This window comes from Mycteria americana, chromosome Z, assembly GCF_035582795.1.
Source record: "Mycteria americana isolate JAX WOST 10 ecotype Jacksonville Zoo and Gardens chromosome Z, USCA_MyAme_1.0, whole genome shotgun sequence".
NCBI lineage: Eukaryota > Metazoa > Chordata > Aves > Ciconiiformes > Ciconiidae > Mycteria > Mycteria americana.
The window spans coordinates 76,556,998-76,583,087 of NC_134396.1; the positions used below are offsets into that span (position 1 = coordinate 76,556,998).

At 39.2% G+C, this 26,090-nt stretch overlaps 1 protein-coding gene across 1 annotated transcript in view; it reads left to right on the forward strand.

Moving 5' to 3' along the window:
• ADGRV1 (adhesion G protein-coupled receptor V1) overlaps positions 1 to 26,090 on the forward strand; it is a 293,978-nt gene that overhangs the window by 185,581 nt on the left and 82,307 nt on the right. Inside the window, exons 86-87 of the mRNA XM_075488638.1 lie at positions 17,067 to 17,183; positions 24,263 to 24,441. Coding sequence (XP_075344753.1) covers positions 17,067 to 17,183; positions 24,263 to 24,441 — 296 coding nt within the window. The remainder of the gene's footprint in view (positions 1 to 17,066; positions 17,184 to 24,262; positions 24,442 to 26,090) is intronic.

Sequence of the window (26,090 nt, forward strand, 5' to 3'; positions counted from 1 at the left end):
TTACAAGGTAGGGTCAGTGGCTCACATAATTAGAATTGTTAAATGCAGTTTCAATGGATTAAATGTAAGTGGCTGGGGGGATAGCGCTTCTTCGCTGCTAAAGCCGGAAGGATTTATAAATAACTAATGTTACAACTAAAATAAACAAATTTGAAGTATTTGCACTAAAAAAGGCTGTTGCTTAGCCTTTGGTCGTGACCTTTTTATCAAAAGGTGTCCTGCAATATCTGGCAGCTATCAGGTTAATCAGAGGAGCTGCCGAGAGCCGGAGCAGTGCTGCCGTGGCTGGGAAGAAAACCCCTGGAGAGGAGGTGCTGGGGAGGGGGACACACTTGCTGGGAGAGGCATCTCATCCCCGTCCGGCAGAACGTCCCCCCTCGGGACCCACCGCTGAACCCACCGGAGACCATCTCGTGTGACCACACGCTCGTTGGCATCGCGGTCGGAGGGAGAGGGTCAGTACTGTCTCAGGCAGTGGCACAGAGCTTCGGGGTTTTTGAATGCTGCCTGTGTTGCCTTGAGATGAGCTGATGGAAACAGGTGACAGAAATCATTCGGTGTTAAGCCTTTACAGGGAAGAAAAAGCAAGAATTGGAGATCAGGAGTCTCATTCGCTTTCCATCTTATAATTAGTACCCAACTTATACCCCCTTCCCTTCAGTGGCATTACTCCTTCTTCTTGTCACAGTAAGTGGAATCTGCGTCAAGGCCAGAAGTTGACCTTTTTGAATAACAAATAAGTGATACTTAAGAAAACAGGAATAATTTTCAATTTATCACATAACAGCTTTGTTTCAAGGAGGTGTTTTTTAAAAAAAAAGACACAAAAGTTTGGGCTCAGATCCTGCTGGATGTTAACACAAGTCTGGTTTCCCTGAAGTTGCCTTGACTGCCCCATGCAGTCTTTCTCGCATGCAGTGTCTGATCTCTGCAATCAGGTGGCAACCATAACTGGAGCCTCCCTACTGATGCCCAGCAATCATAACAGAGTCTTGAAGCTGCTTACAGCTGATGTAAATAATTACCTCTCTCTAGGAGGTCTTATGTGCTCAGCCAGTTGCATTGGCAGTGCTAGGGCAGCTGTGCGGACCCATTTCTACCTGCCTGCCCCCGAAGGTGAATCCTTGCAATATAAGGGCCGTGTAATTGAGAAATAGCTTATGACAGAACTGTATTCTGAAGTCTGAATTTTCATTTTAAAATATATTCCTACAACTTGAGGCTGTAGAAATAGACCCAAATCACAATTTCAACTTTGATGCAATAGGTTTTTTCCTTCATTCAGGTGAGAGCTTGAAAGTCCCTTGGTAGCTGTGAAGCTGCCTCATTCATACCAGGATGAGGCTTTGAGAAATTCATGCTGAAGCCATAGATTCTGGCTCTTTTTCCAGATGCTTTTTTCCCTGAGGGATCTGCAGAATTGATCCAGACCTGTTAGTTTGTCCCACACCTACTTCCAGTCCAGGCACAGAAAGGCCTTTTTGCTTTAGTTAAGTATACTTTAAATCCAGCTTTTCTGTCTGAATGCCCAAGATTTCCTTTAGTGTAGGATCTGTTCCGTGTGTTCCCTGCTAGATTTAGGCTAAACCCTAAACTGGGTTCTTACAGTTCTCCAAGTTCTGCTGTTCATTTCTTGCAGCTACCGTAAGCTGTCTTTTTTAACTGGTCACTTCTATCCAGAAAGTCATCTACTATTTTACTTTCAGACTCTTTGTTGTGTGTGGCCTGTTCTACACGTGCACAGATAACTCAAATACTGTGGGAATAAACTTGCCACTGTGCCCTTAAATCTAGCATGAAATTTGCCTTAAGTCACCACCTCTACATCATCATCATCATCAGGGCAAGGAAACAAAGTATTTTGATACAGGAGAAGACTTTGAAAGCAACTTGGAGTGTATGTATCATCTTCAGAGAAAAGTACCAGATGTAGAAATGCATTATCAACCTGTCCCAACTTAATATGCAATTTTTGATGGATGACAGAGTCAGTCCCCTGCCTCTGTACTCTCCCCATCTGCCCCAGGACATTGGATGTCCTCTTCTGAGAATGACTACATGGGTCTGATGAAACCAGGAATCTACGTGTTTTTTCTTGTCCTTCCGTCCTACAATATCTGCAACTCCAATCTAGTCAACAGAGTCCCTGGAAAATGAGTTACTAGTGAGTGCATTTCTGTTCCTGTTCAAATATGATAAAGCCAGGGGTATTTTGGATATTTTGTCTGTTTTCAATAAAAGCCCAAAGCAGGGGTATTCTGGATATTTTGTCTGTTTTCAATAAAAGCCCAGGGATGCAGTTTAAAGACTTTTGGACTGAGGGGATCTATACAAAGTGAGATATAGAAAGGCAAGCCCGTGGCCCACAGCTTCTCTCAAGAGGGATATGATCACCACTCAATCCTGTGACCATTATGCATATCAAAGCCTAAAGCTATTAAAATAACATTTAAAATGTTGGAAAGAATCAGCTAGAGCAGTATATATAAATGAGAGAACACAAGGACACCTTTCTAGTCACAGCATTTGAAAGTTGTAACTTGTTTTACCTACTGTAGCTTCAGAACATCTACAGTGCTTAAAATTCAGCTGCATCTGCATATGATGAGTCCAAATCACTGGTGGTGATTTGGGTAATCACTGGCTGTGCTTTGGGTATGACAGATTAAATATCTCTTTTACTCTAATTCCTATACAAAGCTTGAGGATTTTTATGGTAAGAACGGTTTTGAAATATCTGAAGTGTTGTGAAATGAAAAGACTGTCTCACATCCCAGTTTTTCCCCCACCCTTTTCATAAACTATACAAATATTTTATGTATTGATGGAAAATATAGCAGGTGATTTTAAAATGTAGCAAGCAAGCTGCCTTTCTGTTACTCTAAATAAAGGGACAGCCATTCTCAAATTAACGAACTGATTTCAACGTTCCATAAATGTGCATCAGAAATTTGAAGCTAATAAGTGTGGTAATAAATACAATTACAATCAAAATGGTGCCCAAAGCATGCAATATGTCTAAGTGCTTCATTACCAGGGTCCCCTGGTACTAGTTTACCAAACTAATGTTTCAAATTGTGAGTAATTAAGACAGAAACATGCAAAAAGCAGCTGACTTAATGACAGTACAGAACTGTGTCCTCAAATTCTTGTAGCATTTGACAGGAGATCCTGACTGTGAAACAGGAATTAAACCATACGAACCTACATAGCCCAGCCTTGGACATCACTGTCTAATTTACTAGATAAAATACAGACAGTAGGTAGTTATTTTTTAAATACAAAAATCTATGTCTACATTACTGTGTTAATAGAAGTCCCTTTAATAACATCTGAGAGGTCATTTTAAAGAATTAAACTTGAATCACTTTTTATTTTTAGAAATTTTGCTAAGTCTGGCTTTTGACTACTATCTGCAAACCCACTTACTTTAGACAAAGAAGTTAATGTGTTCTGCATTCTCATTATACATGAGAAACTATGAGAAACTATTACAGAAAACATTATATTCTCTAGTGCTCACCAGCACCTCTAGTCACTGAATATCAAAATAGCGAAGTAGGCATTACAGAGTAATTTTTCAGACTAGTTTCCCGTGCAGATGCTCTATTCCAGAATAAATATCAGTTTATTTTAAATCATTTTTGCATGAAGACAATTAGAACAACAGCTGTTTTAGGAATAAGTGACTTTCTCTGCAGTTCGTTTTCGCATGTTGGCAAAACCACAGAGGACAAATTCTACCTAGATAAGGAAGTTTCTGTGTTTGAGTTTGAAAAAGCAATTCAGTCTGTACCCCTGAATGAAGTCCATGGCAGCAGGATACAACTTCTAAATTCTATAAATACTTGAACCACACTCTGGAACTTATTTTTACAATATTGTTTGCATACTAAAAGTCGTACTTAATACCTAATCTATGTTATCGCTTTAGGTTAGTCACAGTTCTAGGATCCTTATCTTTTTGGCATATTTAATGCATTTTTCTTTGTTTGTCTGTTTTTAATCTAAGTTATTGCTCAGAGCACTAGTGACCCAGTTCCTTCCCCCACTTGTTTACAGATGAGGTGAGTCTGTACAGAACAGATAAACTATGACTACTAAGAGATTACTTAATGCTATTTAATAATCTAAGTCAGCTGGCATGCTCATGATGGTTTTATTACAGGCCTCTGAAAAGTCCTGTCTTCAAGTGGAATCGTCTTAAATCTTTACCGCTTGTTATAGCCTATGCTATTTACTAATTCACATTGATTATTGTGGGTTCAAAAGTCAACCTTTCCATTAACACAACAAACAAAATCCAAAGATTTTGTCTTCTGTTTTTTTTAAGGAGGGAAACTTTCTTCTTCTGCTCCGTAATTATGAAGCCTTTTGGACAGAGAAAGCAGCAGTTAAAGATACCTGATGATACAGTAGATGATACTGATAACTGAACTGATCATGCTCTGGGCCGTATTTCGACATTTAGAAGGAATCTAGATCAAAGAGTGCCACAAATATTTAAATAAGGCCAGCATTTCTTTACTATCGTAGGTTACAAATAATAGTAGAACTAGGGAACTTACCTGCTAGCCCTTGTCGAAGAATGCTTGGTTTGCGTTAAGTAAATTTCTCTTTATGTGTTAAAAGCTTCTAGCAAAACTTGAATTGCTTCAATTAAATATTCTTTCATATCACACCAGACTTCATCTTAGAATACCTCTTCCAACCAATAAATGAAGACAGATCCCAGAGTCTTGTGAAGATCTTGCCTTCCATATGTAAAGCTCTGTTTTTTCTTGAGACTGTAGACAGCACGCACTCTACCAACAGAGGTACTGGTGAAAAGCATAACCATTTACCATCACCAGCCTTCTACTAGAGGTTACATTTTTAGTGTACCTGCTTTTTGAGCTGCTTACGCAGCCACTAATTCTGTAAACATGACTCAGATTACCATTAACAGTTTAACTGGGAGGTCGTTGCTTGACCTAGTGCATTTTAACTGAAGAAGAAAAGGAAAAGCCCCTCAGATGATCTCCAGACCAGCATAAGGGGACTAATCTTTAGGCAGAGTTTTGCTAGTGAAGCCAGAAGACGCTATGTGTCTATAATTACATCTTGGCTATTTCTTTTTAAAGAAGATAGATAAATAGTTATCCTTCACAGCTGGCTAGCCATATAGAGAAGCATGGGAGACCTCTGCTACCATGCTTAAAATATTAAGCAAGGGTGCACCCTGATTGCATCCTGACCCTAATTTATGTGTTGTGATTCCTACAGGGGGGAAATCTCCTGTGGGCACGCAGGCAGAAAGAGAGCTGCCGATTACTCCAGCCAGCATCTAGGCTCTGGGGAGGGATTTTATCTTTCTCATCTTCAGGTTATTTTGAGAGTAGAATAGAAAAAATAGAATAGTTCCAGTTGGAAGGGACCTACAACGATCCTCTAGTCCAACTGTCTGATCACTTCAGGGCTGACCAATAGTTAAAGCATATTTTTAAGGGCATTGTCTAAATGCCTCTTAAACACTGACAGGCTTGGGGCATCGACCATGGGGCATGGGGCATTGACCATTTCTAACTATTTACATAAAGCATCAGGAGTTAACAGATGTGTTTCCCTTGCAGTAATTTTAATTACCCAACGTCACATACCACTGACCCTGGAGAGAGTCCTAAATTCAGTTTAGAGGTAATAAAAGGTCATGCTGTCAAATTTGTGTACACTTAGTGCAGGAAACTTACACCTGAACTTTAGGAAAAACTTTAAGAAAAACTATATCCAGAAATGGAGAAAGTGAAAAGTCACTTTATTAATAGTTTTACCCGATATACCCCTTAAGCATATATAGATCTTGAGAAGCTTCTAGAGCCAATTAATCTGTCATGGCAGATCTCCTGCTCGGGGTCTAATCTGAGCTTCTAGATAGAAGACAATACAAGGCAGATCCTACTGTAGAAAGTCAACATCCATCAGAAGAGCTTGTTTTGGACCTGCCAAATCAGCATAGTCAGACTGTCCTGAGCTGTGTCTGGGTACTGGAAACTGGAAAAGACTGTAGATATATTTTTTATGGTTTTAAAAAGAGGCTTTTTCAGCTTCTATTTGCATCATTATAGCAAAAGTGTTGTGTTATTGAGGTTCTTGCAGTGGGACTCGGGAGGTCTGGCTTGTGTTCTGTAATGGGTGACAAAGCAACATGCATCTCTGTCCCAGATCTAAATGGAGGTGATAATAGGAACTGTCTTTACAGGGTACTATGCCAGATACATTGTTCTGAATCTGTATTTAAAAGTAAAGGGGTTAGGGCCTGCTAAGAGCCCGTCACTCTTTATTTTTCCTTATTTACAAAAAAAAAAAAAAAAAAAAAGAAAGTATAACTTCTCAATGAGTATCACTCAACACATTCTTTGTAAGGGACAGCATGATTGGAACAGAGAAACCGTGTTAGAGGAGACCGTGCAGTTGGGTACTTGTGTCAGACTTGTTTTGCAGAGGATGCGACCTACCCCAGCCTTTCCCCGGCAGCTAACTTCTGCTGCACGGCCAGCTGCGAGCTGCCGTGCTGTGCGTCGCGGTGCCTCACCCCCTCCAACCCTGTATCCTGCACCCTCCCATTGCCTGCGCCTTGCTCAGAGACGCAAAAAAAGTCCCTGAGCCTAAAAATGGGAAGTGAAGAGGGCAGGGACTGAGCCCAGCATGAAACCAACTGCCATCCTGCTCAGCTGGGGGAAGGGAATGAGTAACATAGGGTTGCTGATGTCTAATCACTACTAATACCAACAGTATTTCAAGTGATTTTATTTTAGTTAGCTGTCTGGCTTTTCTTAAAGTGCCAGTTTATATAATCAACATACTTTAAGCAAATAATTCATAAACACAAAAATATCTCTAAAATACAGTGCATGCAAATTATACAGTAAGACTTTGGAGTTGTGTCGTGGTTTAACTCCAGCTGGCAACTCAGCCCCCCCCAGCTCGCTCCCCCCCGGTGGGATGGGGGAGAGAATCGGAAGGGTAAAAGTGAGAAGACTCGTGGGCTGAGATAAAGGCAGTTTAATAGGGAAAGCAAAAGCCGCGCACACAAGCAAAGCAAAGCAAGGAATTCCTTCACTGCTTCCCATGGGCAGGCAGGTGTTCAGCCATCTCCAGGACAGCAGGGCTCCATCACGCCTAACGGTGACTTGGGAAGACAAACGCCATCGCTCCGAATGTCCCCCCTTCCTCCTTCTTCCCCAGCTCTATATGCTGAGCATGACGCCATATGGTATGGAATAGCCCTTTGGGCAGTTTGGATCAACAATCCTGGCTGTGCCCCCTCCCAGCTTCTCCTGCACCTGGCAGAGCATGGGGAGCTGAAAAGTCCTTGACTGGTGCAGCAACAACTAAAACATCTCTGTGTTATCAACACTGTTCTCAGCACAAATCCAAAACATAGCCCCATACCAGCCACTATAAAGAAAATTAACTCTATCTCAGCTGAAACCGGGACAAGTTGCTGTTCATAAGGTACTTATTTTTTAATATATATGTACACTGACTTAAGTGAAGCCAGAAATAAAGCTAAACCCACATGTACTGTTTCTTCTGGTGTCAGTTATAAAGCACCCCGCTCTGAATTAACGGTAATTTCTGAAACAATTTAGTGACCAGTGAAGTCATTTAGCATTCATATGTAAATTCATGAAGGAACTTTAACTGCTTATTTTAGCATAATTAATACAGAATAAATATGAAATGAAAAATTAGTTATTGAACTTTTCTTTTGACCCAGTTAAACAGTGTATTTTGAATCTGCTAAAGTATATAACCTTTTCCTCTGTGCTCTTAAGCATGCTGTGTGTTGTATTGTTACTTTTTCCAGGAAGAGTGACTTAGAATTTTTGCTAGTGTCCATAAATCGCTGCAATTTTTTTTACATCCTTTGTTGGTATTTTTGTCCTAGCATTTAATATCAGAACACAAAACACAAGAAGAACACTTGGCTTACATCAGTGCGGTCCTGACCTACCGAGCAGTAACAAAAAGTATGATTCATCTGCACTATTATTAAGCAGTGTCCCTGTGTTCAAGGAGGGAACCCCTTTTTTACCCATATAAAGTAAATTCAAAGCAAAAGAGAGCAGTTCGGTGAGGACATGAGAGTTTTAATGTGTTTATTATCCTATGTTATTGTTCATTGCAATTAAGTCCAACAAAAGGAACAGCACTGTAAATTATGCCTTTGATACTGTTCCTCTTTTGAGACTGGGTTGGTATAATGACAGATAGCATGTGGTTGGGCTCTTTGTTTTGTTTTCTTTTTTAATATAAATGCATGTAAACAAGCTCCATAAGGAAGACAATATTTTGCTACATGGAACAAAGAAATAAACTTTGAATTACTAAAATAAAATAATGAAATTGATAAAAGAGAAAAAATGTATTTAATGTGAAAAAAAATGAAACGACCACTGTTAGGAACCATTTCTGTAAGACATATATGAAGACATTTTCTGTCTAGGATAAGACAATGTTTAAAGCTTCGTGAGTTCGTACTGTGAAACAGGAATTTACAGAAATTACAGAAATGTGACATAAGTCTACTGGCGTGTTCTTCGCTGGCACACTCCAAAGTGTTCCAGAGGAGTCGGCCACTTGGTCTGCGGGTTTCTCCTGCTGGGGAAGGATCTAGTTCTCAGCTACAGGAGGCAGGGGTGCTTCCTGCTCGGACGAGAAAGCGAAACTGTTTTGAGCAGATGTGGCAGGCCTTAGCTCCGTGCCCTCTTCCAGAGCTAAATGTTTGTTGTTCTGCTGCTTGATGCTTTTATATCTGCTTGGGCTAGTCTTCTCTAGTGCATAGCAAGGTGTCCTCTTTCTTTTTACTTCGCCTAGCACAACCCATGCTGCCTTTTCAGCACTTCTTGCAACAGGGAAAGATTATTACTCTCAGATTTATTCTCCCCCTGTGAAAATATTTTTGCAGTTCTTAAAATTATAAATCAAGTTTTGATTATACTTTACTGCTTTATTGTTTTACTTTTACCCTTTATTTTACTTAGGGGTTTTAACATTTGCAATATCAGTGCTGAAAGTTCCTATTTTCTAGTATTTTTGAAGGAGTTCTGTAGCTAATATTGCATCAGATACACATAGGTCTTTGTAAAATAAATTTTTCAATATTTACTGCATTGTCAGGCTGAAAAATTGGGACAGAATCTTAAGACACACTGGTTCAAGTTCAGGGGAACATGGTAAATCAATTAGGTACGGATTTCAGCAGAAAAACATTCCTATCCCCCTCGTGGGGTGTTGCATATTCTCTGACCAGCAATAGATTATGTGATATGGTTTGCCACAAAATGCAAGGAAAAAAAATCTTACTTAAGTAAAAAAAAAAAGGAATATTCTTTCATCGAAGTATTCCAAATTCATCAGTTTCACTGTACTTCTTTGGAACGGTTCTGAAGGGATGCCACAATGTTAACCACTTTAATACAGTACTTTCCAAACAAATCCAAAACAGTTGGTGGAAGGTAAGATGCAGTCTTAAATCCAGAACTAATTGGAAGTGCTGATATTTTGGATGTCTCTTGGGAATCACTGGCCTTTATCACTCTTGAAATGTTAAATGCAGAGAAACAAAGCTACCTATTTGGTAGAGTTCATGCCAATGTGCACTGCCCAGCTTACAGTGGGTACCATTGCAAATGTGTGTAGCTCCTTGTGTATTCGGTCTGGGCTGGGATGGAGGTAACCTTCCCCATAGCAGCCCTCACAGTGCTGCGCTTTGTATCTTTATCTAGAACAGTGTGCATAGCACACCGATGTTTTGGCTGCTGCTGAGGAGTGCTCACGCAGCATCAAGGCTGTCCCTCCAACCTTTCCCCCCCCCATCACTGCCCAAAGGCCGGTAGGCTGGGGGTGGGCAAGAGGTTGGGTCCTCTGACCCCAGCTGACCAAAAGGATATTCCGTGCCATACGATGTTGTGCCAAGCAAAAAAAGCTAAAAGAAAGGAGGATATTTAGGTTTCTTCAAAGGCACTCACAACTTTACCCAGAGGTAAATTTTCCCATGTATAATCTTGGATTTGATCATACAGTGATGAAATAGTATATTATGCTATAAATAATATGTAAATTCTGTACATATGCTAATTGCCCAAAAACTGACTCAGTCCACTCTGGTCTGATGTATACAGTTAAGGTCATTACTCTTACCACGGCATCACAGAATGGTTGAGCTTGGAAGGGACCTCTGCAGGTCATCTTGTCCAAACCCCCTGCTCAAGCAGGGCTACCCAGAGCCGGTTGCCCAGCACTGCATCTAGATGACTTTTTAAAATCTCCAAGGATGGAGACTCCATGACATCTCTGGGCAACCTGTGCCAGTGCTCGGTCACCCTCACAGTGAAAAAGTGTTTCCTGATGTTCGGAGGGAGCTGCCTGTGTTTCAGTGTGTGCCCATTGCCTCTGGTCCTATCACTGGGCACCACTGAAACACAACTTGGCTCCATCCTCTTTGCACCCTCCTTTCAGGTACTTATGTACGTTAATAAGATCCGCCCTGATCCTTCTCTTCTCCAGGCTGAACAGTCCCAGCTCTCTCAGCCTTTCCTCATAGGAGAGATGCTCCATCCCTTAATCATCTCCACGGCCCTTTGCTGGACTCTCTCCAGTATGTCCATGTCTCTCTTTTACCGGGGAGCCCAGAACTGGACACAGGACTCCAGGTGTGGCTTTACCAGTGCTGAGCAGAGGGGAAGGATCACCTCCCTCAACCTGCTAGCAACAGTCCTCCTAATGCAGCCCAGGATGCCATTAGCGAAGGGCATGTTGCTGATTCATGTTCAACTTGGTTTCCAGCAGGACCCCCAGGGCCTTTTCTGCCAAGTTGCTGTCCAGCTGGGTAGCCACCAGCATGTGTTGGTACATGAGGTCATTCCTTCTCAGGTGCAGGACTTTGCGTTTCCCCTTGTTGAACTTCATGAGCTTCCTCTCAGCTGGATTTCCAGCCTGTCTAGGTCCTTCTGGATGGCAGCATGACCACCGGTGTATCAGCCACTCCTCCCAATTTGATGTCATCTGCAAATGTGCTGAAGGTACACTCTGCCTCATCATCCAGGTCATTATTGAAGATGTTAAGCAGGACTGGACCCAGTATTGACCACTGTGGTACACCACTAGTCACTGACCTCCAACTAGACTTTGCACCACTTGTCACCACCCTCTGGACCTGACTATTCGGCCAGTTTTCAACCCACCTCATGGCCTGCTTATCCAGCCCATAAATCAACAGTTCGTCTATGAGGATCTTATGGGACACGGTGTCAAAGGCCTTACTGAAGTCCAGGTAGACAATATCCAACTGCTTTCCCATCATCTACCAAGCCAGTCACTTCATCATAGAAATTTATCAAGTTGGTCAAGCATGACTTCCCCTCGGTGAAGCCATGCTGACTACTCCTGATGATATTCTCATCCTTAATGTGCCTGCAAATGGTTTCCAGGATTAGCTCCTCCATCAACTTCCCATGGATGTAGGTGAGGCTGACCAGCCTGTAGTTGCCTGGGTCCTCCTTCTTGCCCTTCTTGAAGATGCAGGTGACATTTGCTTTCCTCCAGTATCTGGGCACTTCTCCTAGTCCCCATGATTGGTCAAAGATTACCAAGAGTGGTCTCACAATGACATCTGCCAGCTCCCTCAGCTCTCATGGGTGCATCCTATCAGGCACCATGGTCCAGTTTGCTTAAGTATTCTCAGACCTGATCCTCTTCCACCAAGGGTATATCTTTCTTGCTCCAACCTTACACCCTGGTTTCTGGGACCTGGGATTTCTGAAGGCTGGTCTTGCTAGAAAAGTCTGAGGCAAAGAAGACATTCAGTACTTCCACCTTTTGGTTCAAGGTAGAGATAAGATTAATTTCCATGTGCAACATGCTGTATCCTCATTTTAAACTCCATCATATGGTAGCATTTCAGCACTTGCCATGGCAAGTTGTATTACTACTACTCCGTATTCCACTTATTTATTCTTCATGCATACTTCTTACTTAGGTTTCAGCCAACCTACTCCTCAGTTGGCTGTTGTTTACCTGATTGGTATGGAATTGCTTCAAGTCTTCTGGTCTTTCCTTTTTCTCTTTTATACAATATTCAAAATGCAACTCTTACTTAGACTCCTTGTTTTCTCTGTAAATTTCTGTAACAAGGCCAAGTTTAGCTCTGCTAACACTGAACTTAGATTTTAATAAATTCTTTTAACATTAGAAAATTGATTGATTTCCTCGCATCATCTATAGTTGGCATCAATGAATATGCCATGTACATTTGGTTTGGTTGACAAAAATGTAATCTTATATGGAATTTTTGTCAATTTTTTTTGTTATATAAATGAAGAGAGAATAATGTAAAATTTCTGGTAAAAATTTGCAGTGAGGCAGGAGAAGTAAATCTATTAGGTGTGACTCCAAACAAAATTAAAATCTTCACATTTTCAGAGAAGATAGTAATGTTAAAGATCACCATTGGGATAAAGGCAAGATGGTGAATAGAGTTAGTAGCATGAAGTGAAGCTTATGGCTACTGAGGCAGAATAAGAACCCAAAGGATAGGTGCATTCATAGGTTGGAACAAAAAGGTCCCCATTCCTAACTTTGAAAATGCTGGCCTGAAGCCTTGCAGGTCTTGCAGCAAGTGCTTTTAACAAATCCTTCACTTCAGAGTGCTACTATGTTACTGGAAGATAATATATTAAAAGTAATGTATAGTAAAAAAAAAATCTTGGCAACTGCAGGCTCATTAATTCCATCTCAGAAGCATGTAAGAGTTTAGAAAAAAATTCTATCAAAAGACATAGCAATAAATGAAGCGGAGAATAAGACTCCCGCGTGTTTATTCTTAGATCGTGCCAAACTAGTCTGATAGTTTTCTTTGATGAGATAAATGTAGTAAAATACATGATATGTCACATAATTAGTAAAATAATAACGGAGGAGGATTAGTCCAAGAACTTGGATGTGGGAAGAGACAGACTAATGGGAAGACAGCTATGAGGGAGTGGTGAATGAAGAGAGGTATGTCACTGATCCTGAAGGACTAGTTTGTGGAACAGAAAATAATGTGCCCGGGCAAAATGCGCTGATGGCAGAAAGTAGAGAAGCAGTGACACTACGCAGTGGTAGTGGGGTAGCGTATAGAAAGACGTAAAAGTGGGGTAGCGTATAGAAAGATAGAATAGCTTTGAAGACTGAAGTGTGAAATACAGGGATATTTCCTAGAACAGGGTGAAAAGTCATAACTTGTAGGCTAACAGCAAAACTTTGATTCTGTGGCAAGAGGTAGTCAGTTGGAAATGAGAAGAAAAACTGTGTGTACCAGATGATCACCAAGGTATTACCATATATCAGAAGAAGTATTTGCATGGTATATAGGGAGATAAGAAAACTGTTGCATGAGAATCTTGTGAGAGCTCTGCAGCTCTTCTCCATCCAACCCTGAGTACATGTTTTTATGAAGGACAGAATCAAAGCGGCACCTGTGTAGAGGACGATGAAATTGGTATGCAAGCTGCAAAGACTTTTGCACAAGCACGGGCTTTTACACATGTGAGTACACATTTCGCAGCACAGTACATAGGATTACTTGGAGAAGCAAGATAAATTGATCCAAGCAGACACTGTATTCACGGCACTAAACTGCTTTTGCTGCCCAGCCCAGCTTAGGCATCTCTAGAGAGTACTGCGCTGTGCAGTGGTCGGCTTATTTAACCTTGAAAAATGAAGCCTGAGGGAGAATACTACTGCTTTCCGTGAATTCATGATAGTGCAAACCCCAAGGAGGAGGAAATCCTGTGTAACCTGAGAGGCTTCCAACAGAAGAAAAGAACAGATGTAAATTGACCATGAATAAGTGCAGTCTGGAAACTAGGAGGTAGCAGAGGAGTGACGTTCTGAGACAGCCTACTGCTTGGAAACAGAACTAGAAAAGTACTCTTCTTCACACAGGAACATACAGTTTTGTAAATCATCTGGTTTTATTCATTTATAGTTTGGTGTTGATGACTTAGCTTGAATACCCAGGTGCTAATTTCCTTCAAGTAATTGCTAGGTAATTGTCTTAGAGTTACAAAGGAATTGCAGTATCCTTTGATTAATTGAGTAAATGACTGGCAGATGGGAACCCTGTCTAAGATCTTTTTGCTCTTTAACGGAAGTGCATCGACTTATCTTTTATTTTTCAACTTTTATTTTTTCATTTTGTCAAAAGGAACCTTGTGAGTGATATGCAATCACTGTGATTTTGAATGTGGCACAGAACTATCGCACACAAATTAACAAAAATAGCAGCCTGCTAGTTGAGTGACTTAAGTCACTTGTTATCCCTTAGTTAAATCATTTTGGGTCAAGTCTGGTCACCTTGACAAGTACCAGGAAGAAGCATTATGTTATAATCTTGGCATAGAACCAAATGACGAGCTACAAAGATTGTTTGAAAAGGGGTATTTAAGATCATACGATCTCTCTAAAAAGAGCTCTAAACAACTGGTATCAAAAGGAACACATCCAATATATATTTGTTAATGTTCCAAGAGGGAACAACTTATTCCAATGTATAAGGAATTTTGCTTATTAAAGTCATAGGTTCATTATTACAAAAGATTGCCCACTACAGTTAAAAGCTAAGCAAAGTACAGAAGACATGAGGCAGTTAGGTCTAAGGAACAATTTATCTGGAAGGTGCTTTTTTTGTACATTTCCCTAAGAGCCTCAGATATTATGGGGGAAAGGTCTATTCAGTGGCCTGCGCTCCACGTGTTTCTACTAAATTGCAGTGCATTGTGTTTTTAAGTGCCAAAGTAGCCAGTATTTGTCAGAACAGTGTAGCTAGACTACAGTTTCTTCTCCCAACATTTCAAAATATTATCTGCCATTTGTTTTCTGTGTAATAATTCCAGTTCTCATTTGTATCTTCTGCCCAAGGTGCAAGATAACAATTATATGCAAATAATGTGTGAATGCTTCTTTGCCTCTTTTAGCCTTTTTTTGTCTAAAACACTGTAATGCCACTAATTACAATGAATCCTTAGCTGAGTGATTACTTCAGCTGTACTGCTGTTTTACTTCTTCAACAAAAGTCAGTATGCATGCCAGGTATGCGTTTGTAGCAAATATTTGGACTCTTCACATTGTTTTGGTTGGCTGTTGACATAGTGAGATACTTCTCTTTTTTAATAAAAAAAACCCTATTTTTTTTGAAACACGGGAAAAGGCTAGAAATGATAGTTTCTTTGGTTGCATCTGTAAAATGCTTTCAAGCCAACATTCAGTCCAGAAGGTGCTAAACACATGTTTCCAGGACTCGATCAATCTGCTTTTGTGTTTTCATCCCTTTGTCTCTATCTCTAGCCTAACAGTCTGTCCTTGACATATATACAAGCCTTCAGAGAACAAAAGGTGGTAAAGCCTCTCCACCCAGATGTGTGTTGTATTTTGCATGTTGTAAGTAGAAGCATTTGCTCAAGTTTTAAGAAAAGTACTGCTGGTACTTGAGCTAGCTGGTGCTACGGAGTTTTTTACACAAACATTTCTTGTGTTTATCCCTAATGGAAGGCAGCTATTGCACACATATTTCAATTGTGTTTAACCCACTCCAGACAATCGTGTCTGTTATAGCACCGTCAGAATTTGGCAAATGGCAGTCTGTATTAAGCTGAGTGTTATCCTCTTAATAACTGAATGGTTATGTGGCCATGGTTAGATTCCAGTTCCCAGCAGAAGACTGATGAACACCATATAAAATACTAAAAGTGCATTTTTTTCCTTTAGATAATGAAAAGCATCTCATAATTGCTTTTAGTCCACTTGTGCTCATTCTTATTCTTCCATTTCATGGTGAGATAACATTGTCTACCTGTCAATATACAGACCCTGCTTTTATAAGCATGTTTTTATAGTAGAGAGACTGCGTAAGAGTTATCCAATACCATACCTGTATTTTTGTTGTAAATACAATGTCCAGGTGTATGCCAAATCACTTGGTATACTTTAACTTCCTTCCCCACCCCATCTCCTGATTTTATATACATAAAACCCATCTGCACAGTCCACGAATTGCTATTACTAACAAGCCAATGGGCTGTTGGTCAAAATAGTAGTATTCCTTGTAAAGGAAAGGAAAAATCATCAGTTACTGCAGGTGTTCAGTAGGTAAATTGAGTCTTTCTTTATGTGAACAGTTTAATTCTTTAATGAAGGCTGCTTGTAGAACTATTTCTTCTGTAAAGAAATTCACAGAAGACAGAGCTAAAAGTTTCTGAGTTGTGTTTTAATTTTAAATGTTATATTGAAATTGTTTAGCAGCGTTCATTGCAGTCAGAGTTGGAATACCTTTGTTCCTTAGACAATGCATTGGCTACTTATCCAGCCAATGTATAGTCCTTTGACATTTGGCATGTCTTTGGAAAAAAAACTTATCAACAGGAAAACAAACTTTTGGAAAAAAAACTTATCAACTTATCAAAACATTCACAAGGCACAATCTGCCTTGTGAGTGTGAAATCCTGGTCTGCTGTTAGGCAACAGAAGAGATGCTTACTCCTTTTTTTCCAGTATTGCTATCTTATGTGACGGGGTGTAATATTGCTTCGTCTGACAGTGTGAAGACAGTAAATGCCTCTTGAGTTTGTTTACTTGATAAAATTTCTGGCCCTACTGAAATCGGAATATAATGTCGCTTTTTATTTTATGGAGGAAAATCTCCACCCTCAGTTACAAAACTGGTGTCTAATGTTGCACGGCAATTAGTCTGGGGAACAATATTGAACAATAAATATTGAGTCTCTCTATAATCTTTTCAGATATGGATGTAATGGATACTAGATTGTCTGCAAAAAGTTTAGAGCTAGTTTTGTGGCTGACAGTGTTAAAGGGTCACTTCTTTTGGGTGAATATTAAATGTCCAAGGTATCTCTCTTGAGTCTCTGGAATGGTAACTGAGTGTATATTTTACTTGAAAACGGAAGATTTTTTTTCTCATTATTATTATTATTAAATTAATTTTGTTTAATTCCAATACGCATGTGTTCACTTTTTCCCTGCAGATTTCATTTCTGGCCTCTGCTTACATAAGCCAACATCTCTCAGAGGAAAGCTGCTCTGCCCTTGCATCTGTTACCCATTACCTTTACCTCTGCCAGTTCAGCTGGATGCTTATTCAGGTTGGTCTTGGTCTTCTTCACCCCTTCCCCAAAACCTCTGTAGAAGTAACTGATACTTAGACTGTGTTTCTATTACATCATACTATATATATCTCTGCAATTCAATGCTACTAGAGAGGCAAAACATTAGATGTTCTTTATTAAACCTAGAGTGTCACAGCTCCAAGGATAAATATTCGAACCCTGTAAAGACTTTTTCCACTAATATCCATTACAACTCTGTAAGAATTTCCAGATCTCATTTAATCCTATAGAAGTTACTGTCTCAAAACACTGGAGAACTATTTTTATTAGAATTAATAGCTTTTCTAAGCATCTCTTATTTGGTCTTTTGAAACAGTGTCTTACAGGTGAAATGTGTCAACTACACTGTAATTTTTGAGTCAGTAGCATTTTAGTCATTAGACTCGTATTATATGACAAACATACCTTCATAAGTTTGCATTAAAAAAAGGAGTATATACATTTATAAATATTGCCAGAATCTTCATAGAATCATAGAATCATTTAGGTTGGAAAAGACCTTTAAGATCCTCAAGTCCAACCGTAAACCTAACACTGCCAAGACCACCACTACACCATGTCCCTGAGCACCTCATCCAAGCGTCTTTTAAATACCTCCAGGGATGGGGACTCCACCACTTCCCTGGGCAGCCTGTTCCAATGCTTGATAACCCTTTCAGTGAAGTAAAATTTCCCAATATCCAGTCTAAACCTCCCCTGGCGCAACTTGAGGCCATTTCCTCTCATCCTATCGCTTGTTACCTGGGAGAAGAGACCGACCCCACCTCTCGACAGCCTCCTTTCAGGCAGTTGTAGAGAGCGATGAGGTCTCCCCTCAGCCTCCTTTTCTCCAGGCTAAACAGTCCCAGCTCCCTCAGCCGCTCCCCATCAGCCTTGTGCTCCAGACGTTGCTCTTTTGACATATTATAGAACAGTAAATGGTGTAAAAACCAACTGAACTACTGTGGAAGACCATGAACAATAAAATTTGTTATGGAAAATTACCAGTTGTAAGTTATTCAAAACAACGTGCTGTGAGGTTTTTGGAAAATACATTATCAAGCCCTCATCTAGAAATGTATATTTAGCACTAATGTGTGAATTATGCCATTTATTTGTCTGTTATTTTAATAGGATTTGTCCATAGCACATTTATTATAGCATGCAGCTTTATATATGCAGCTCCACACATTACCATACAAATGCTCCAATATGCAGGTTGTCAGACCAAACCAAGAATTGCAGATTAGCCTATATCTAAATACAAGTTTCTCTCCCAGTGACATTCATGTGGTATCTGGCATTTTCCTGGGATTGTGTCAGGCTCACTTGTATTGAGAACCCTGGCAGCCTCTCTAACAGCCCCACTGTGCTTGGTCTTAGCAAGCTACAAGTAGATGGTCTGCCATGTACACTGCTGCTGCAACTGCTCGTAAAAATGGAGCAGAGAAATCTAAACTGCTCTGTCTCTAGTGATACTATACTCTTTATATTCTTGCTGGTTTTCCTGAATTTATACAGTTAGCAAGAATAAATATTATCTCCATTGGATGTTACTTTCTACTGTCTCAATGCAGAAATTTTTCTGCTGTACTTCTCCTTCACCTAGTGTGGCTTATGACTTTCTCTTAGATTAACTAACCTAAATTATTTTGTGAGCTGTGAATTATATTCTTCTTCACAGCTGCTCATTCACTTCATTCCTAAGTTGCTTCAGATCTCTTGAACATTTACTATTTTGGACAAAGTAATGCTTTTAAGTTGCCGTGTTAACTGGAGTATCTCATGTTTTGACTGTTTGGTGTTTGATAGTGTTTCATCTTCCCATCCTACACATGTTACATTACATTAAGTTGCAAAAGGATTCCCATTTTGAATGCTTGTCCTTCCAAGGATTAATCACTTATAATGACAAAAAATTGTATGACTGTTAACGGTTGGTCGTTTTCATGGCTGTAGTTGAAATCCATTGTTATTTTTGATGGAGTAGACTTTGGCCAGGTCCTAAGAACTTGCATGTCCCATTGCACCCAGTGGAGCCTCGGGCTTGTGTTAGTGATGAAGACTCTTTATGAATATCTGAGGGGACAAAGGTGCTTACGAGGGAATCCTTTATAGCCTGCTGAGTGATCAGCTGACAAGAGCTGCAGGAGTAAAACTCAGAGTGAAGGGGATTGCCCCTTTTTGTAGGTGCAGGTCTTCAGCCATGAATAATTCCTGAAGTTTAATAATTCCTGAAGAAAACCAGACTGATTTGGGAAGTCTAGATGCTATTGCTGTCTAAATGGCAGATTTAAATGCCTGGGTAATGAATGTTCGTATTTCTCAGCATGGTATACTTAATACACATGACTTGATTTGGAAGGCAGAATTAATAAAATGTATTTATACTTAAATGGGACTTAAATACTTCTGTCTGGGAAACAGGAAAAATATGCAAACAGATTCTGTATCACTCATGCAGTCACTCTGCCCTCTGTGAGGCTGTATAGTGTTGTGCATATGCTTGATCACTAACTCATTTTATACAAATCTGCTAGTGTCAGTCTTGATCACTGCATACAGAAATGGGTGGATGTGATAATCAGGTGCAAGCAGCCTGTGGATATGTGCAGATATGTGGAACTGAAACATCCAGAAAAGCCAGACAATTTTAAGTGATCAAAAGGTGGTGGAGCAACATTTTCAGGCAACAAACGTCTATAGGAAAACATAGATTTAACAGTACAGTTGGACGTACACATATTCAGTTCTGTAGTCCAGATCAAAGATCTTCACTTTCTAGACTCTAAGACAACTTCCTTACCTTTTTGTCTGAAACTTCCCATCTTCTGCATATTGCTAGGTATAGTAATTATACTTAGCATTTTATCATATTTTAATAGTGGTTACAACAACAAAAACTATAGCTTCGTATTCTAATTCTTTTTACATTTTTAGCTTCTTGTATTTGTAGGCTTACATTTGATATCAGTATTTGTACTACACACATAGCTACTACCCACATATTGACTGAAATGCAGGAATGGAAAGGAACTCAGAGATCACCTGGTCTATTTTCAGAGTCAGAACAAAGGCCACATCAAACCATCTTTGCTTGTCTGATTGTTCCTGTTCATTTGTATTGCACTGTCTTGTTTCTTGGCTTTTATAGGGAGATTTCTGTAAGTTGCAGACTGTTGATAACATTGACCATTTTTTTAAGGATGAGGCTTTCTTAACTGCAGAAGGAGAGGAGTAAAAAGGTGCAAATGACTCTTTGTGCCCACAAAGTGAGCTTAGTCTGAAATATTTGCCTGATACTAATGTATGAAATTCAGAAGTCTTCATCCTGACAAATGTCCCTTCATAAAAATGTATGTTGCTGCAGCATAAGCCTGTATTTTCAAATACAGTCTGCACTTTTATATTAGGAGCACACACTAAGGATACCTTTCTGTATTCTGTTGTTCTTCCCATGACAAATCTGTAGTATGACAACCATTTATCAGGAAAAATAATTTTCTTCTTTTAGCATTTTCTAACTTGTTACCAAAAAAAAAGTTAAAAAAAAAAGTTAAAAGCCGTCTTTTGAGGAAAAAAGTAAAATTGTGTAGTCCTCAACTGCCAATTCTGACATAGACTAAAATTATTGGAAAAGGTGGACTCTTAGTACTTTTTTGAGCCATTGCTACAGTGGAGTAAATCAACAGCAAAAGTGGCAGTTCAATAAGCAAACCAGAGTGAATGTCATGAGCTTGCTGTCACCATACCTGAATCCTCCTCCTTTGTGGATTTAATGGCACCTTAGATTTTCTATGAATTTATTGCAGACTTGTCAGACAAGAACTTATCTTACAATAAGTTTAATGCTTATTTTAAGAATGATTTATGGACTGCTTAACAGTTTTGAAAAAGGAATTATATGAAAGCATGCAACCATTCTGAAAATGAAAGCTGTGGCAATTCCTAAAAAGAAGGAAGAAGGGAAACAGAAGTTTTCCCACGGGGTTGCGAAAGACTTTAAAGTATTTTGCAGCTACTATTTACCAGATATCCACAGATTATCACTGAAGACAAATGAAGGAATAAATAAAGAAATAAACAAAAGCACCCCAGTTTTGGAAAGGTAATTTCAATTAATTGCCTCATTCTAAAAGAAAAAAGCTTCACTGAAGTTCGCATTGTCTCATTAGAGTGTTATTTGACTTCGTAATTGTTTTGCATTCTACATCAGAACAAACACAACTTGTACATTTGTTCTTCCACCTGAGCAGCTGGGAAATGGACTGTACATTTTATTCTTCTGTAGAACTGGTTATTGCTGCAGCATGGCAACAGGAAAAGATTTGCTAAAATTAGCTCCGCTATTTGTATTTCATTGGTTAAATTTTGGGACATCAAAAGGGGTTGAAGACAAGAACTTATAATTACAAAGATAGAAATGTCACTCTGCAGGAAATGGTGAGCTATCCAAAACCCCTTATATCTTTCCAGCAGCACTGGTGTTAAAGTGTTCTTCTGTGATAAATGAGGTGAGATAGGTAAATATGGCTAAACAAACACGGAGCAAGGACATGAGGTACCATTTCTTAGAAAGCAATCTCAGTTGGATGACTGAGAACAATGTTCACCAGATTGCCGGAATTAGTAGAACCAACAATCCCTGAGCATAATGGCATAAATCAGTTCAAGGATTTTGCTGTCTGGAAATGCTTGCAGTGAAGCACAGCCTCGTCAGAACTACAAGGGCATGTAATGTGAAGAATATTTATTGGCATAAGGTGACAAACAGAATCTTGAATGGTTTTCAATCCCTTGTAAAAGTTAAGAGAGAAAGGGACAGTATAAGAGAACAACCAAATCTTTCCACAAACTGTGGATTTTTTTTCCAAATACCATTTTCATCTGTTTAATGTTTTCTTCCTGTGAATGTCCAACAATGGAATTAATAGTTTTTCTGTGTTCTTTCAACCTACGCAGGACAGTTACAATTACATGGTAGGATTTTCCTATGTTGTTTTAAGGAAAACAAACTTTGCCTTTGTTCACATAGCACCAATCACCAAATGAAAATAAAAAAGGCCATAATAGTTACTATGTAATTAATAGAATTACATACACTGGACATATTTATAAAATGTCGTTCTCTAAGGGAGCATTTAAAATGCGTACTAAACTAATAATTTTTTTGAAAACAAGTTGTTAGCATATGCAATGTGCTTTATGATTCATGATAGAAAGTATTGTATATTCACACTATATAAATCACGGAAAAAAACCCTGTAATGATAATTAACTGATGAGGCTTACGTAAGGAATCCACAAACCACTAATTAAGTACTTGATTGTGAAAATTCAGTCTGCCTGAACAAACTGGTAGACAAACCCTTGGCTGTGGGGAATCTGCAAAATTTCGCAAACACAAATAATCATTTTGCAATTGTCTTGACTCTGTATATGGATTTTACCTATCCTAACAAAAGACAGCTGCAAATTAAGGATATAAATCAACATTATTTTATGAAATCGCTGTGCAGACAATGGAGAAAAATGAGTATGATTGGGTAAGGATCAGTGAGTGCCTGAAGATGTCTGCCCTCTCTCCACTGACTGTCAAGACATGCTAGAGGCACAAGCTTGAATTAGATGCCCTCTAGACAGAAAAAGACAAAATTAATCCCTTATTCATGCCATATAAAAGGCCAGAAATAATTACATAGCATGCAGAGATGTAGCTCGTATAATGTTTGAAGTGGAGGAAGGGAAGGAATATTTGGCAAAACATGTTTTTATTATGGATAGTTTAGGTGTTTATTAGAAAGTAGTAACGTGTGTAGATGTGCACAAAACAATGCTCAGCACATAGGAAAGTCTTCCTACTATTAACCTCTTAAAGAACATGCAAAGATCCAAGCAAAACTCTAAGTATTTTGTTTTACTTGAAGGGTTTCCTTACTCATACTACCAGTTCTTTCAAGAGATTTCAATTATTCCACTTCTTCATTTTGATTCATATATGGTTTTACACTCTTAGGCCATTTGATGATGAGTTGATCATAAGAAGACACAGATTGTTGTAGAGATGCATTTGAATTTACGTTCACTTATTTGCATTTTTTTCTCAAACTCTTACACGAACTATTACACAGAATCACAGAACCACTGAAGTTGCACGGGCATCTTGAGACTGTCTAGTCCAACACCCTGGCTCAAGCACGGTCAGCTAGGTCAGGTTGCCCAGGACCATGTTCACTTAAGGTTTGATTATCTCTAAGGATAGAGACTCCACAACCTCTCTGGACAGCTTGGCCCAGTGTTTGACCACCCCCACAGTAAAAAGGCTTTTTCTTGTCTTCAGATGGAATTTCATGTATATTAATTTGTGCCCATTGCCTCTTGTCCTGCCATTGGGCACCACTGAGGAGAGTCTGTCTCCCTCTTCGTCACTCCCTCTCATCAGGTATTTATACACATAGAGAAGATCCCCCTAAGTCTCCTCTTCTCCAGGCTGAACAGTCCCAGCTCTCTCAGCCTCTCCTCATAGGAGAGATGCTCCAGTCCATTACTCATCTTCATGGCCCTTTGCTGGACTCGCTCCATATCTTTGTTGTACTGGTGAGCCCAGAACTGGACCACAGTCAGAACTGTTGAAGGAGGTTAGTGCATTTCCTACAAGAAGATACACAGAGCTGAACAACAGAATAAAAAGATTCAACACAGATCAGATTTAGCAATATTACATGTCAGTCTTTTCTGTGAAGGTATGGAAATCCAAGAAGAAAGCTACTTTTGCACTACAAAGATATTTTTGCACTGCAAAAATGGTGTTTTCTACTAAACAGAGTGTCCCTTCGTCTCTGATAGTCTAATTCCAAATCTAACAGTTACATAAATAAGCATACTTTTTTATAATCATTCTCTTTTGATTACTTAAGAGAAGAAAATGAGAACAAAATATTTATGTTGAAAAATGTTTATATATAAACATATGCTGGGACAGAAATATGCTATATTATGACTTTCAGACTGATTTGGGTTTTGGGATAGCTAATCATCACCAAGTCTACTGATTAATATTCTGCATTATTCTTCAGGCTGTTAATTTCTGGTACGTCCTGGTGATGAATGATGAACACACAGAGAGGCGCTATCTGCTTTACTTCCTTTTGAGTTGGGGGCTTCCAGCTTTTGTTGTGATCCTGCTTTTAATTATCCTGAGAGGAATCTATCATCAGAGCACAGCACAGATTTACGGCCTTGTCTACAGTGATCTGTAAGTTTTCCTTCGAAAAAGCATAAGCTAGCTATTGTACTTTCTCTATTGTTTTATATTTAATTTGCTTGTGCGTAGAGAAGGGGATATGCATACAGCCAAATGCAGTAAGGGGCAGGGGGATTCCTCATTTGGTGGAGATGAAGCAAGTATGTCACCCACATGCAGTGCAGCAGTTTCCATGCAACTGGGCTTTGCTCCAGTTTCTCCACAGTTACATCCTGGGCTGAGCATTGGCAGAGCCAGCTTGAGCATGTCTGCTTTGTGGGTAAATAATTTATTTTTTTCTGAGACTGTGCAATTCCAGGGTAAAGGATATAAATGGCTACCGCTGTAGAAATGAGCAGAAGAGCATGTTTTTCTTCCATTTCATTTCCGTGTTTACAAACCACAACACCAAACCAAGCCTTAAACCCCTATTTCTTTGATTATTAAATATATTCTCTGCTAAACAATGTTACTACATTAAGATGTCAAATATATTTCCTGAAGTGATGGTCTGGGAATATTGAGTATGTTATATTCCAAACTGTTCCCAATTCAAGCATTGCTGTAAAGCCAATAATTGACACAGCCCTTTCAAAGCTATATATAAAAACAGAAAACTGTCCTAATTAAAAAAAATACATCTTCACAGAACTTGAGACATTTAAGTGGAAAGATACATAGATAAACATTTTTGCTCTCCTTCCCTACCTCTTTTACTCTGGCCCCTTTTCTGGCAAAGCTAATCTATAATAGCTGTTCTAGGATATAAGGCTATTATGCTTATTCACTTTTTGTCATGATGACATGCTTCATGCGCAGGAAAGAGTCAACACACAACTTCTTTTTAAAATAATAGAAGAATGTACAAATTGTTTTTATGAAAACGTCTTATGAGGGTGTTTGAAGAGTAGACCCAAAACAGGAGACTATCCATCTTTAATAAAAGAGGAAGACACAGTGTGCATCATTTCATTATAACTGAACAAAATTCTGTACAGTGTTTTTTTGTCATACAAAGGGAATTACTGTGAGAAGTAGATGCTGGAATTCAATATCTGTGTGTTGGAGTATATGCATAGACATATATATATGCCCTTATACATATTACTTGTATATACATATATATGTGTATATGTGTACAGTGCATGATAAGCAGGGATGCCTGATTGAGATCTAAATGAGCTACACTGGGTGCTACAAGCTGTCTAGCCATCTTAGCCAAGGTTTAGTCCTGCATTAATAGACACCGTCTCTCAACTCAGAAGAGTATCTGAGGTCCACAACAGCAGACCATTTCTGATCTTCACACTACATCAGGGCGTGCTGCCTAGCTCTATACTATCCCATACACATAGATACTTCTTTGAAGAACATGGCGAACAAGAGTGTTGTATTTTTCTTCATGGTAAAACGGTTCTTTGTGCATAGTAAACACAAGAAATATGTGTAGCATAATCAAGTCTTCTGATTGCAATCAGACAGTGAGCTGATGATTACGCAGTGAACCACAGTTTCACAGTTGTTTTCTTTTGATGTCCATGTCTCATTCTTTCAAAAACAAGGAAAAATCCCTAAGTTCTGATAAAATTATTACGTAGAGGAAGATTACTCAGTCCAACTCTTCAGCCCAAATTAAATATAAAACTTCTCCAGCATCTTAT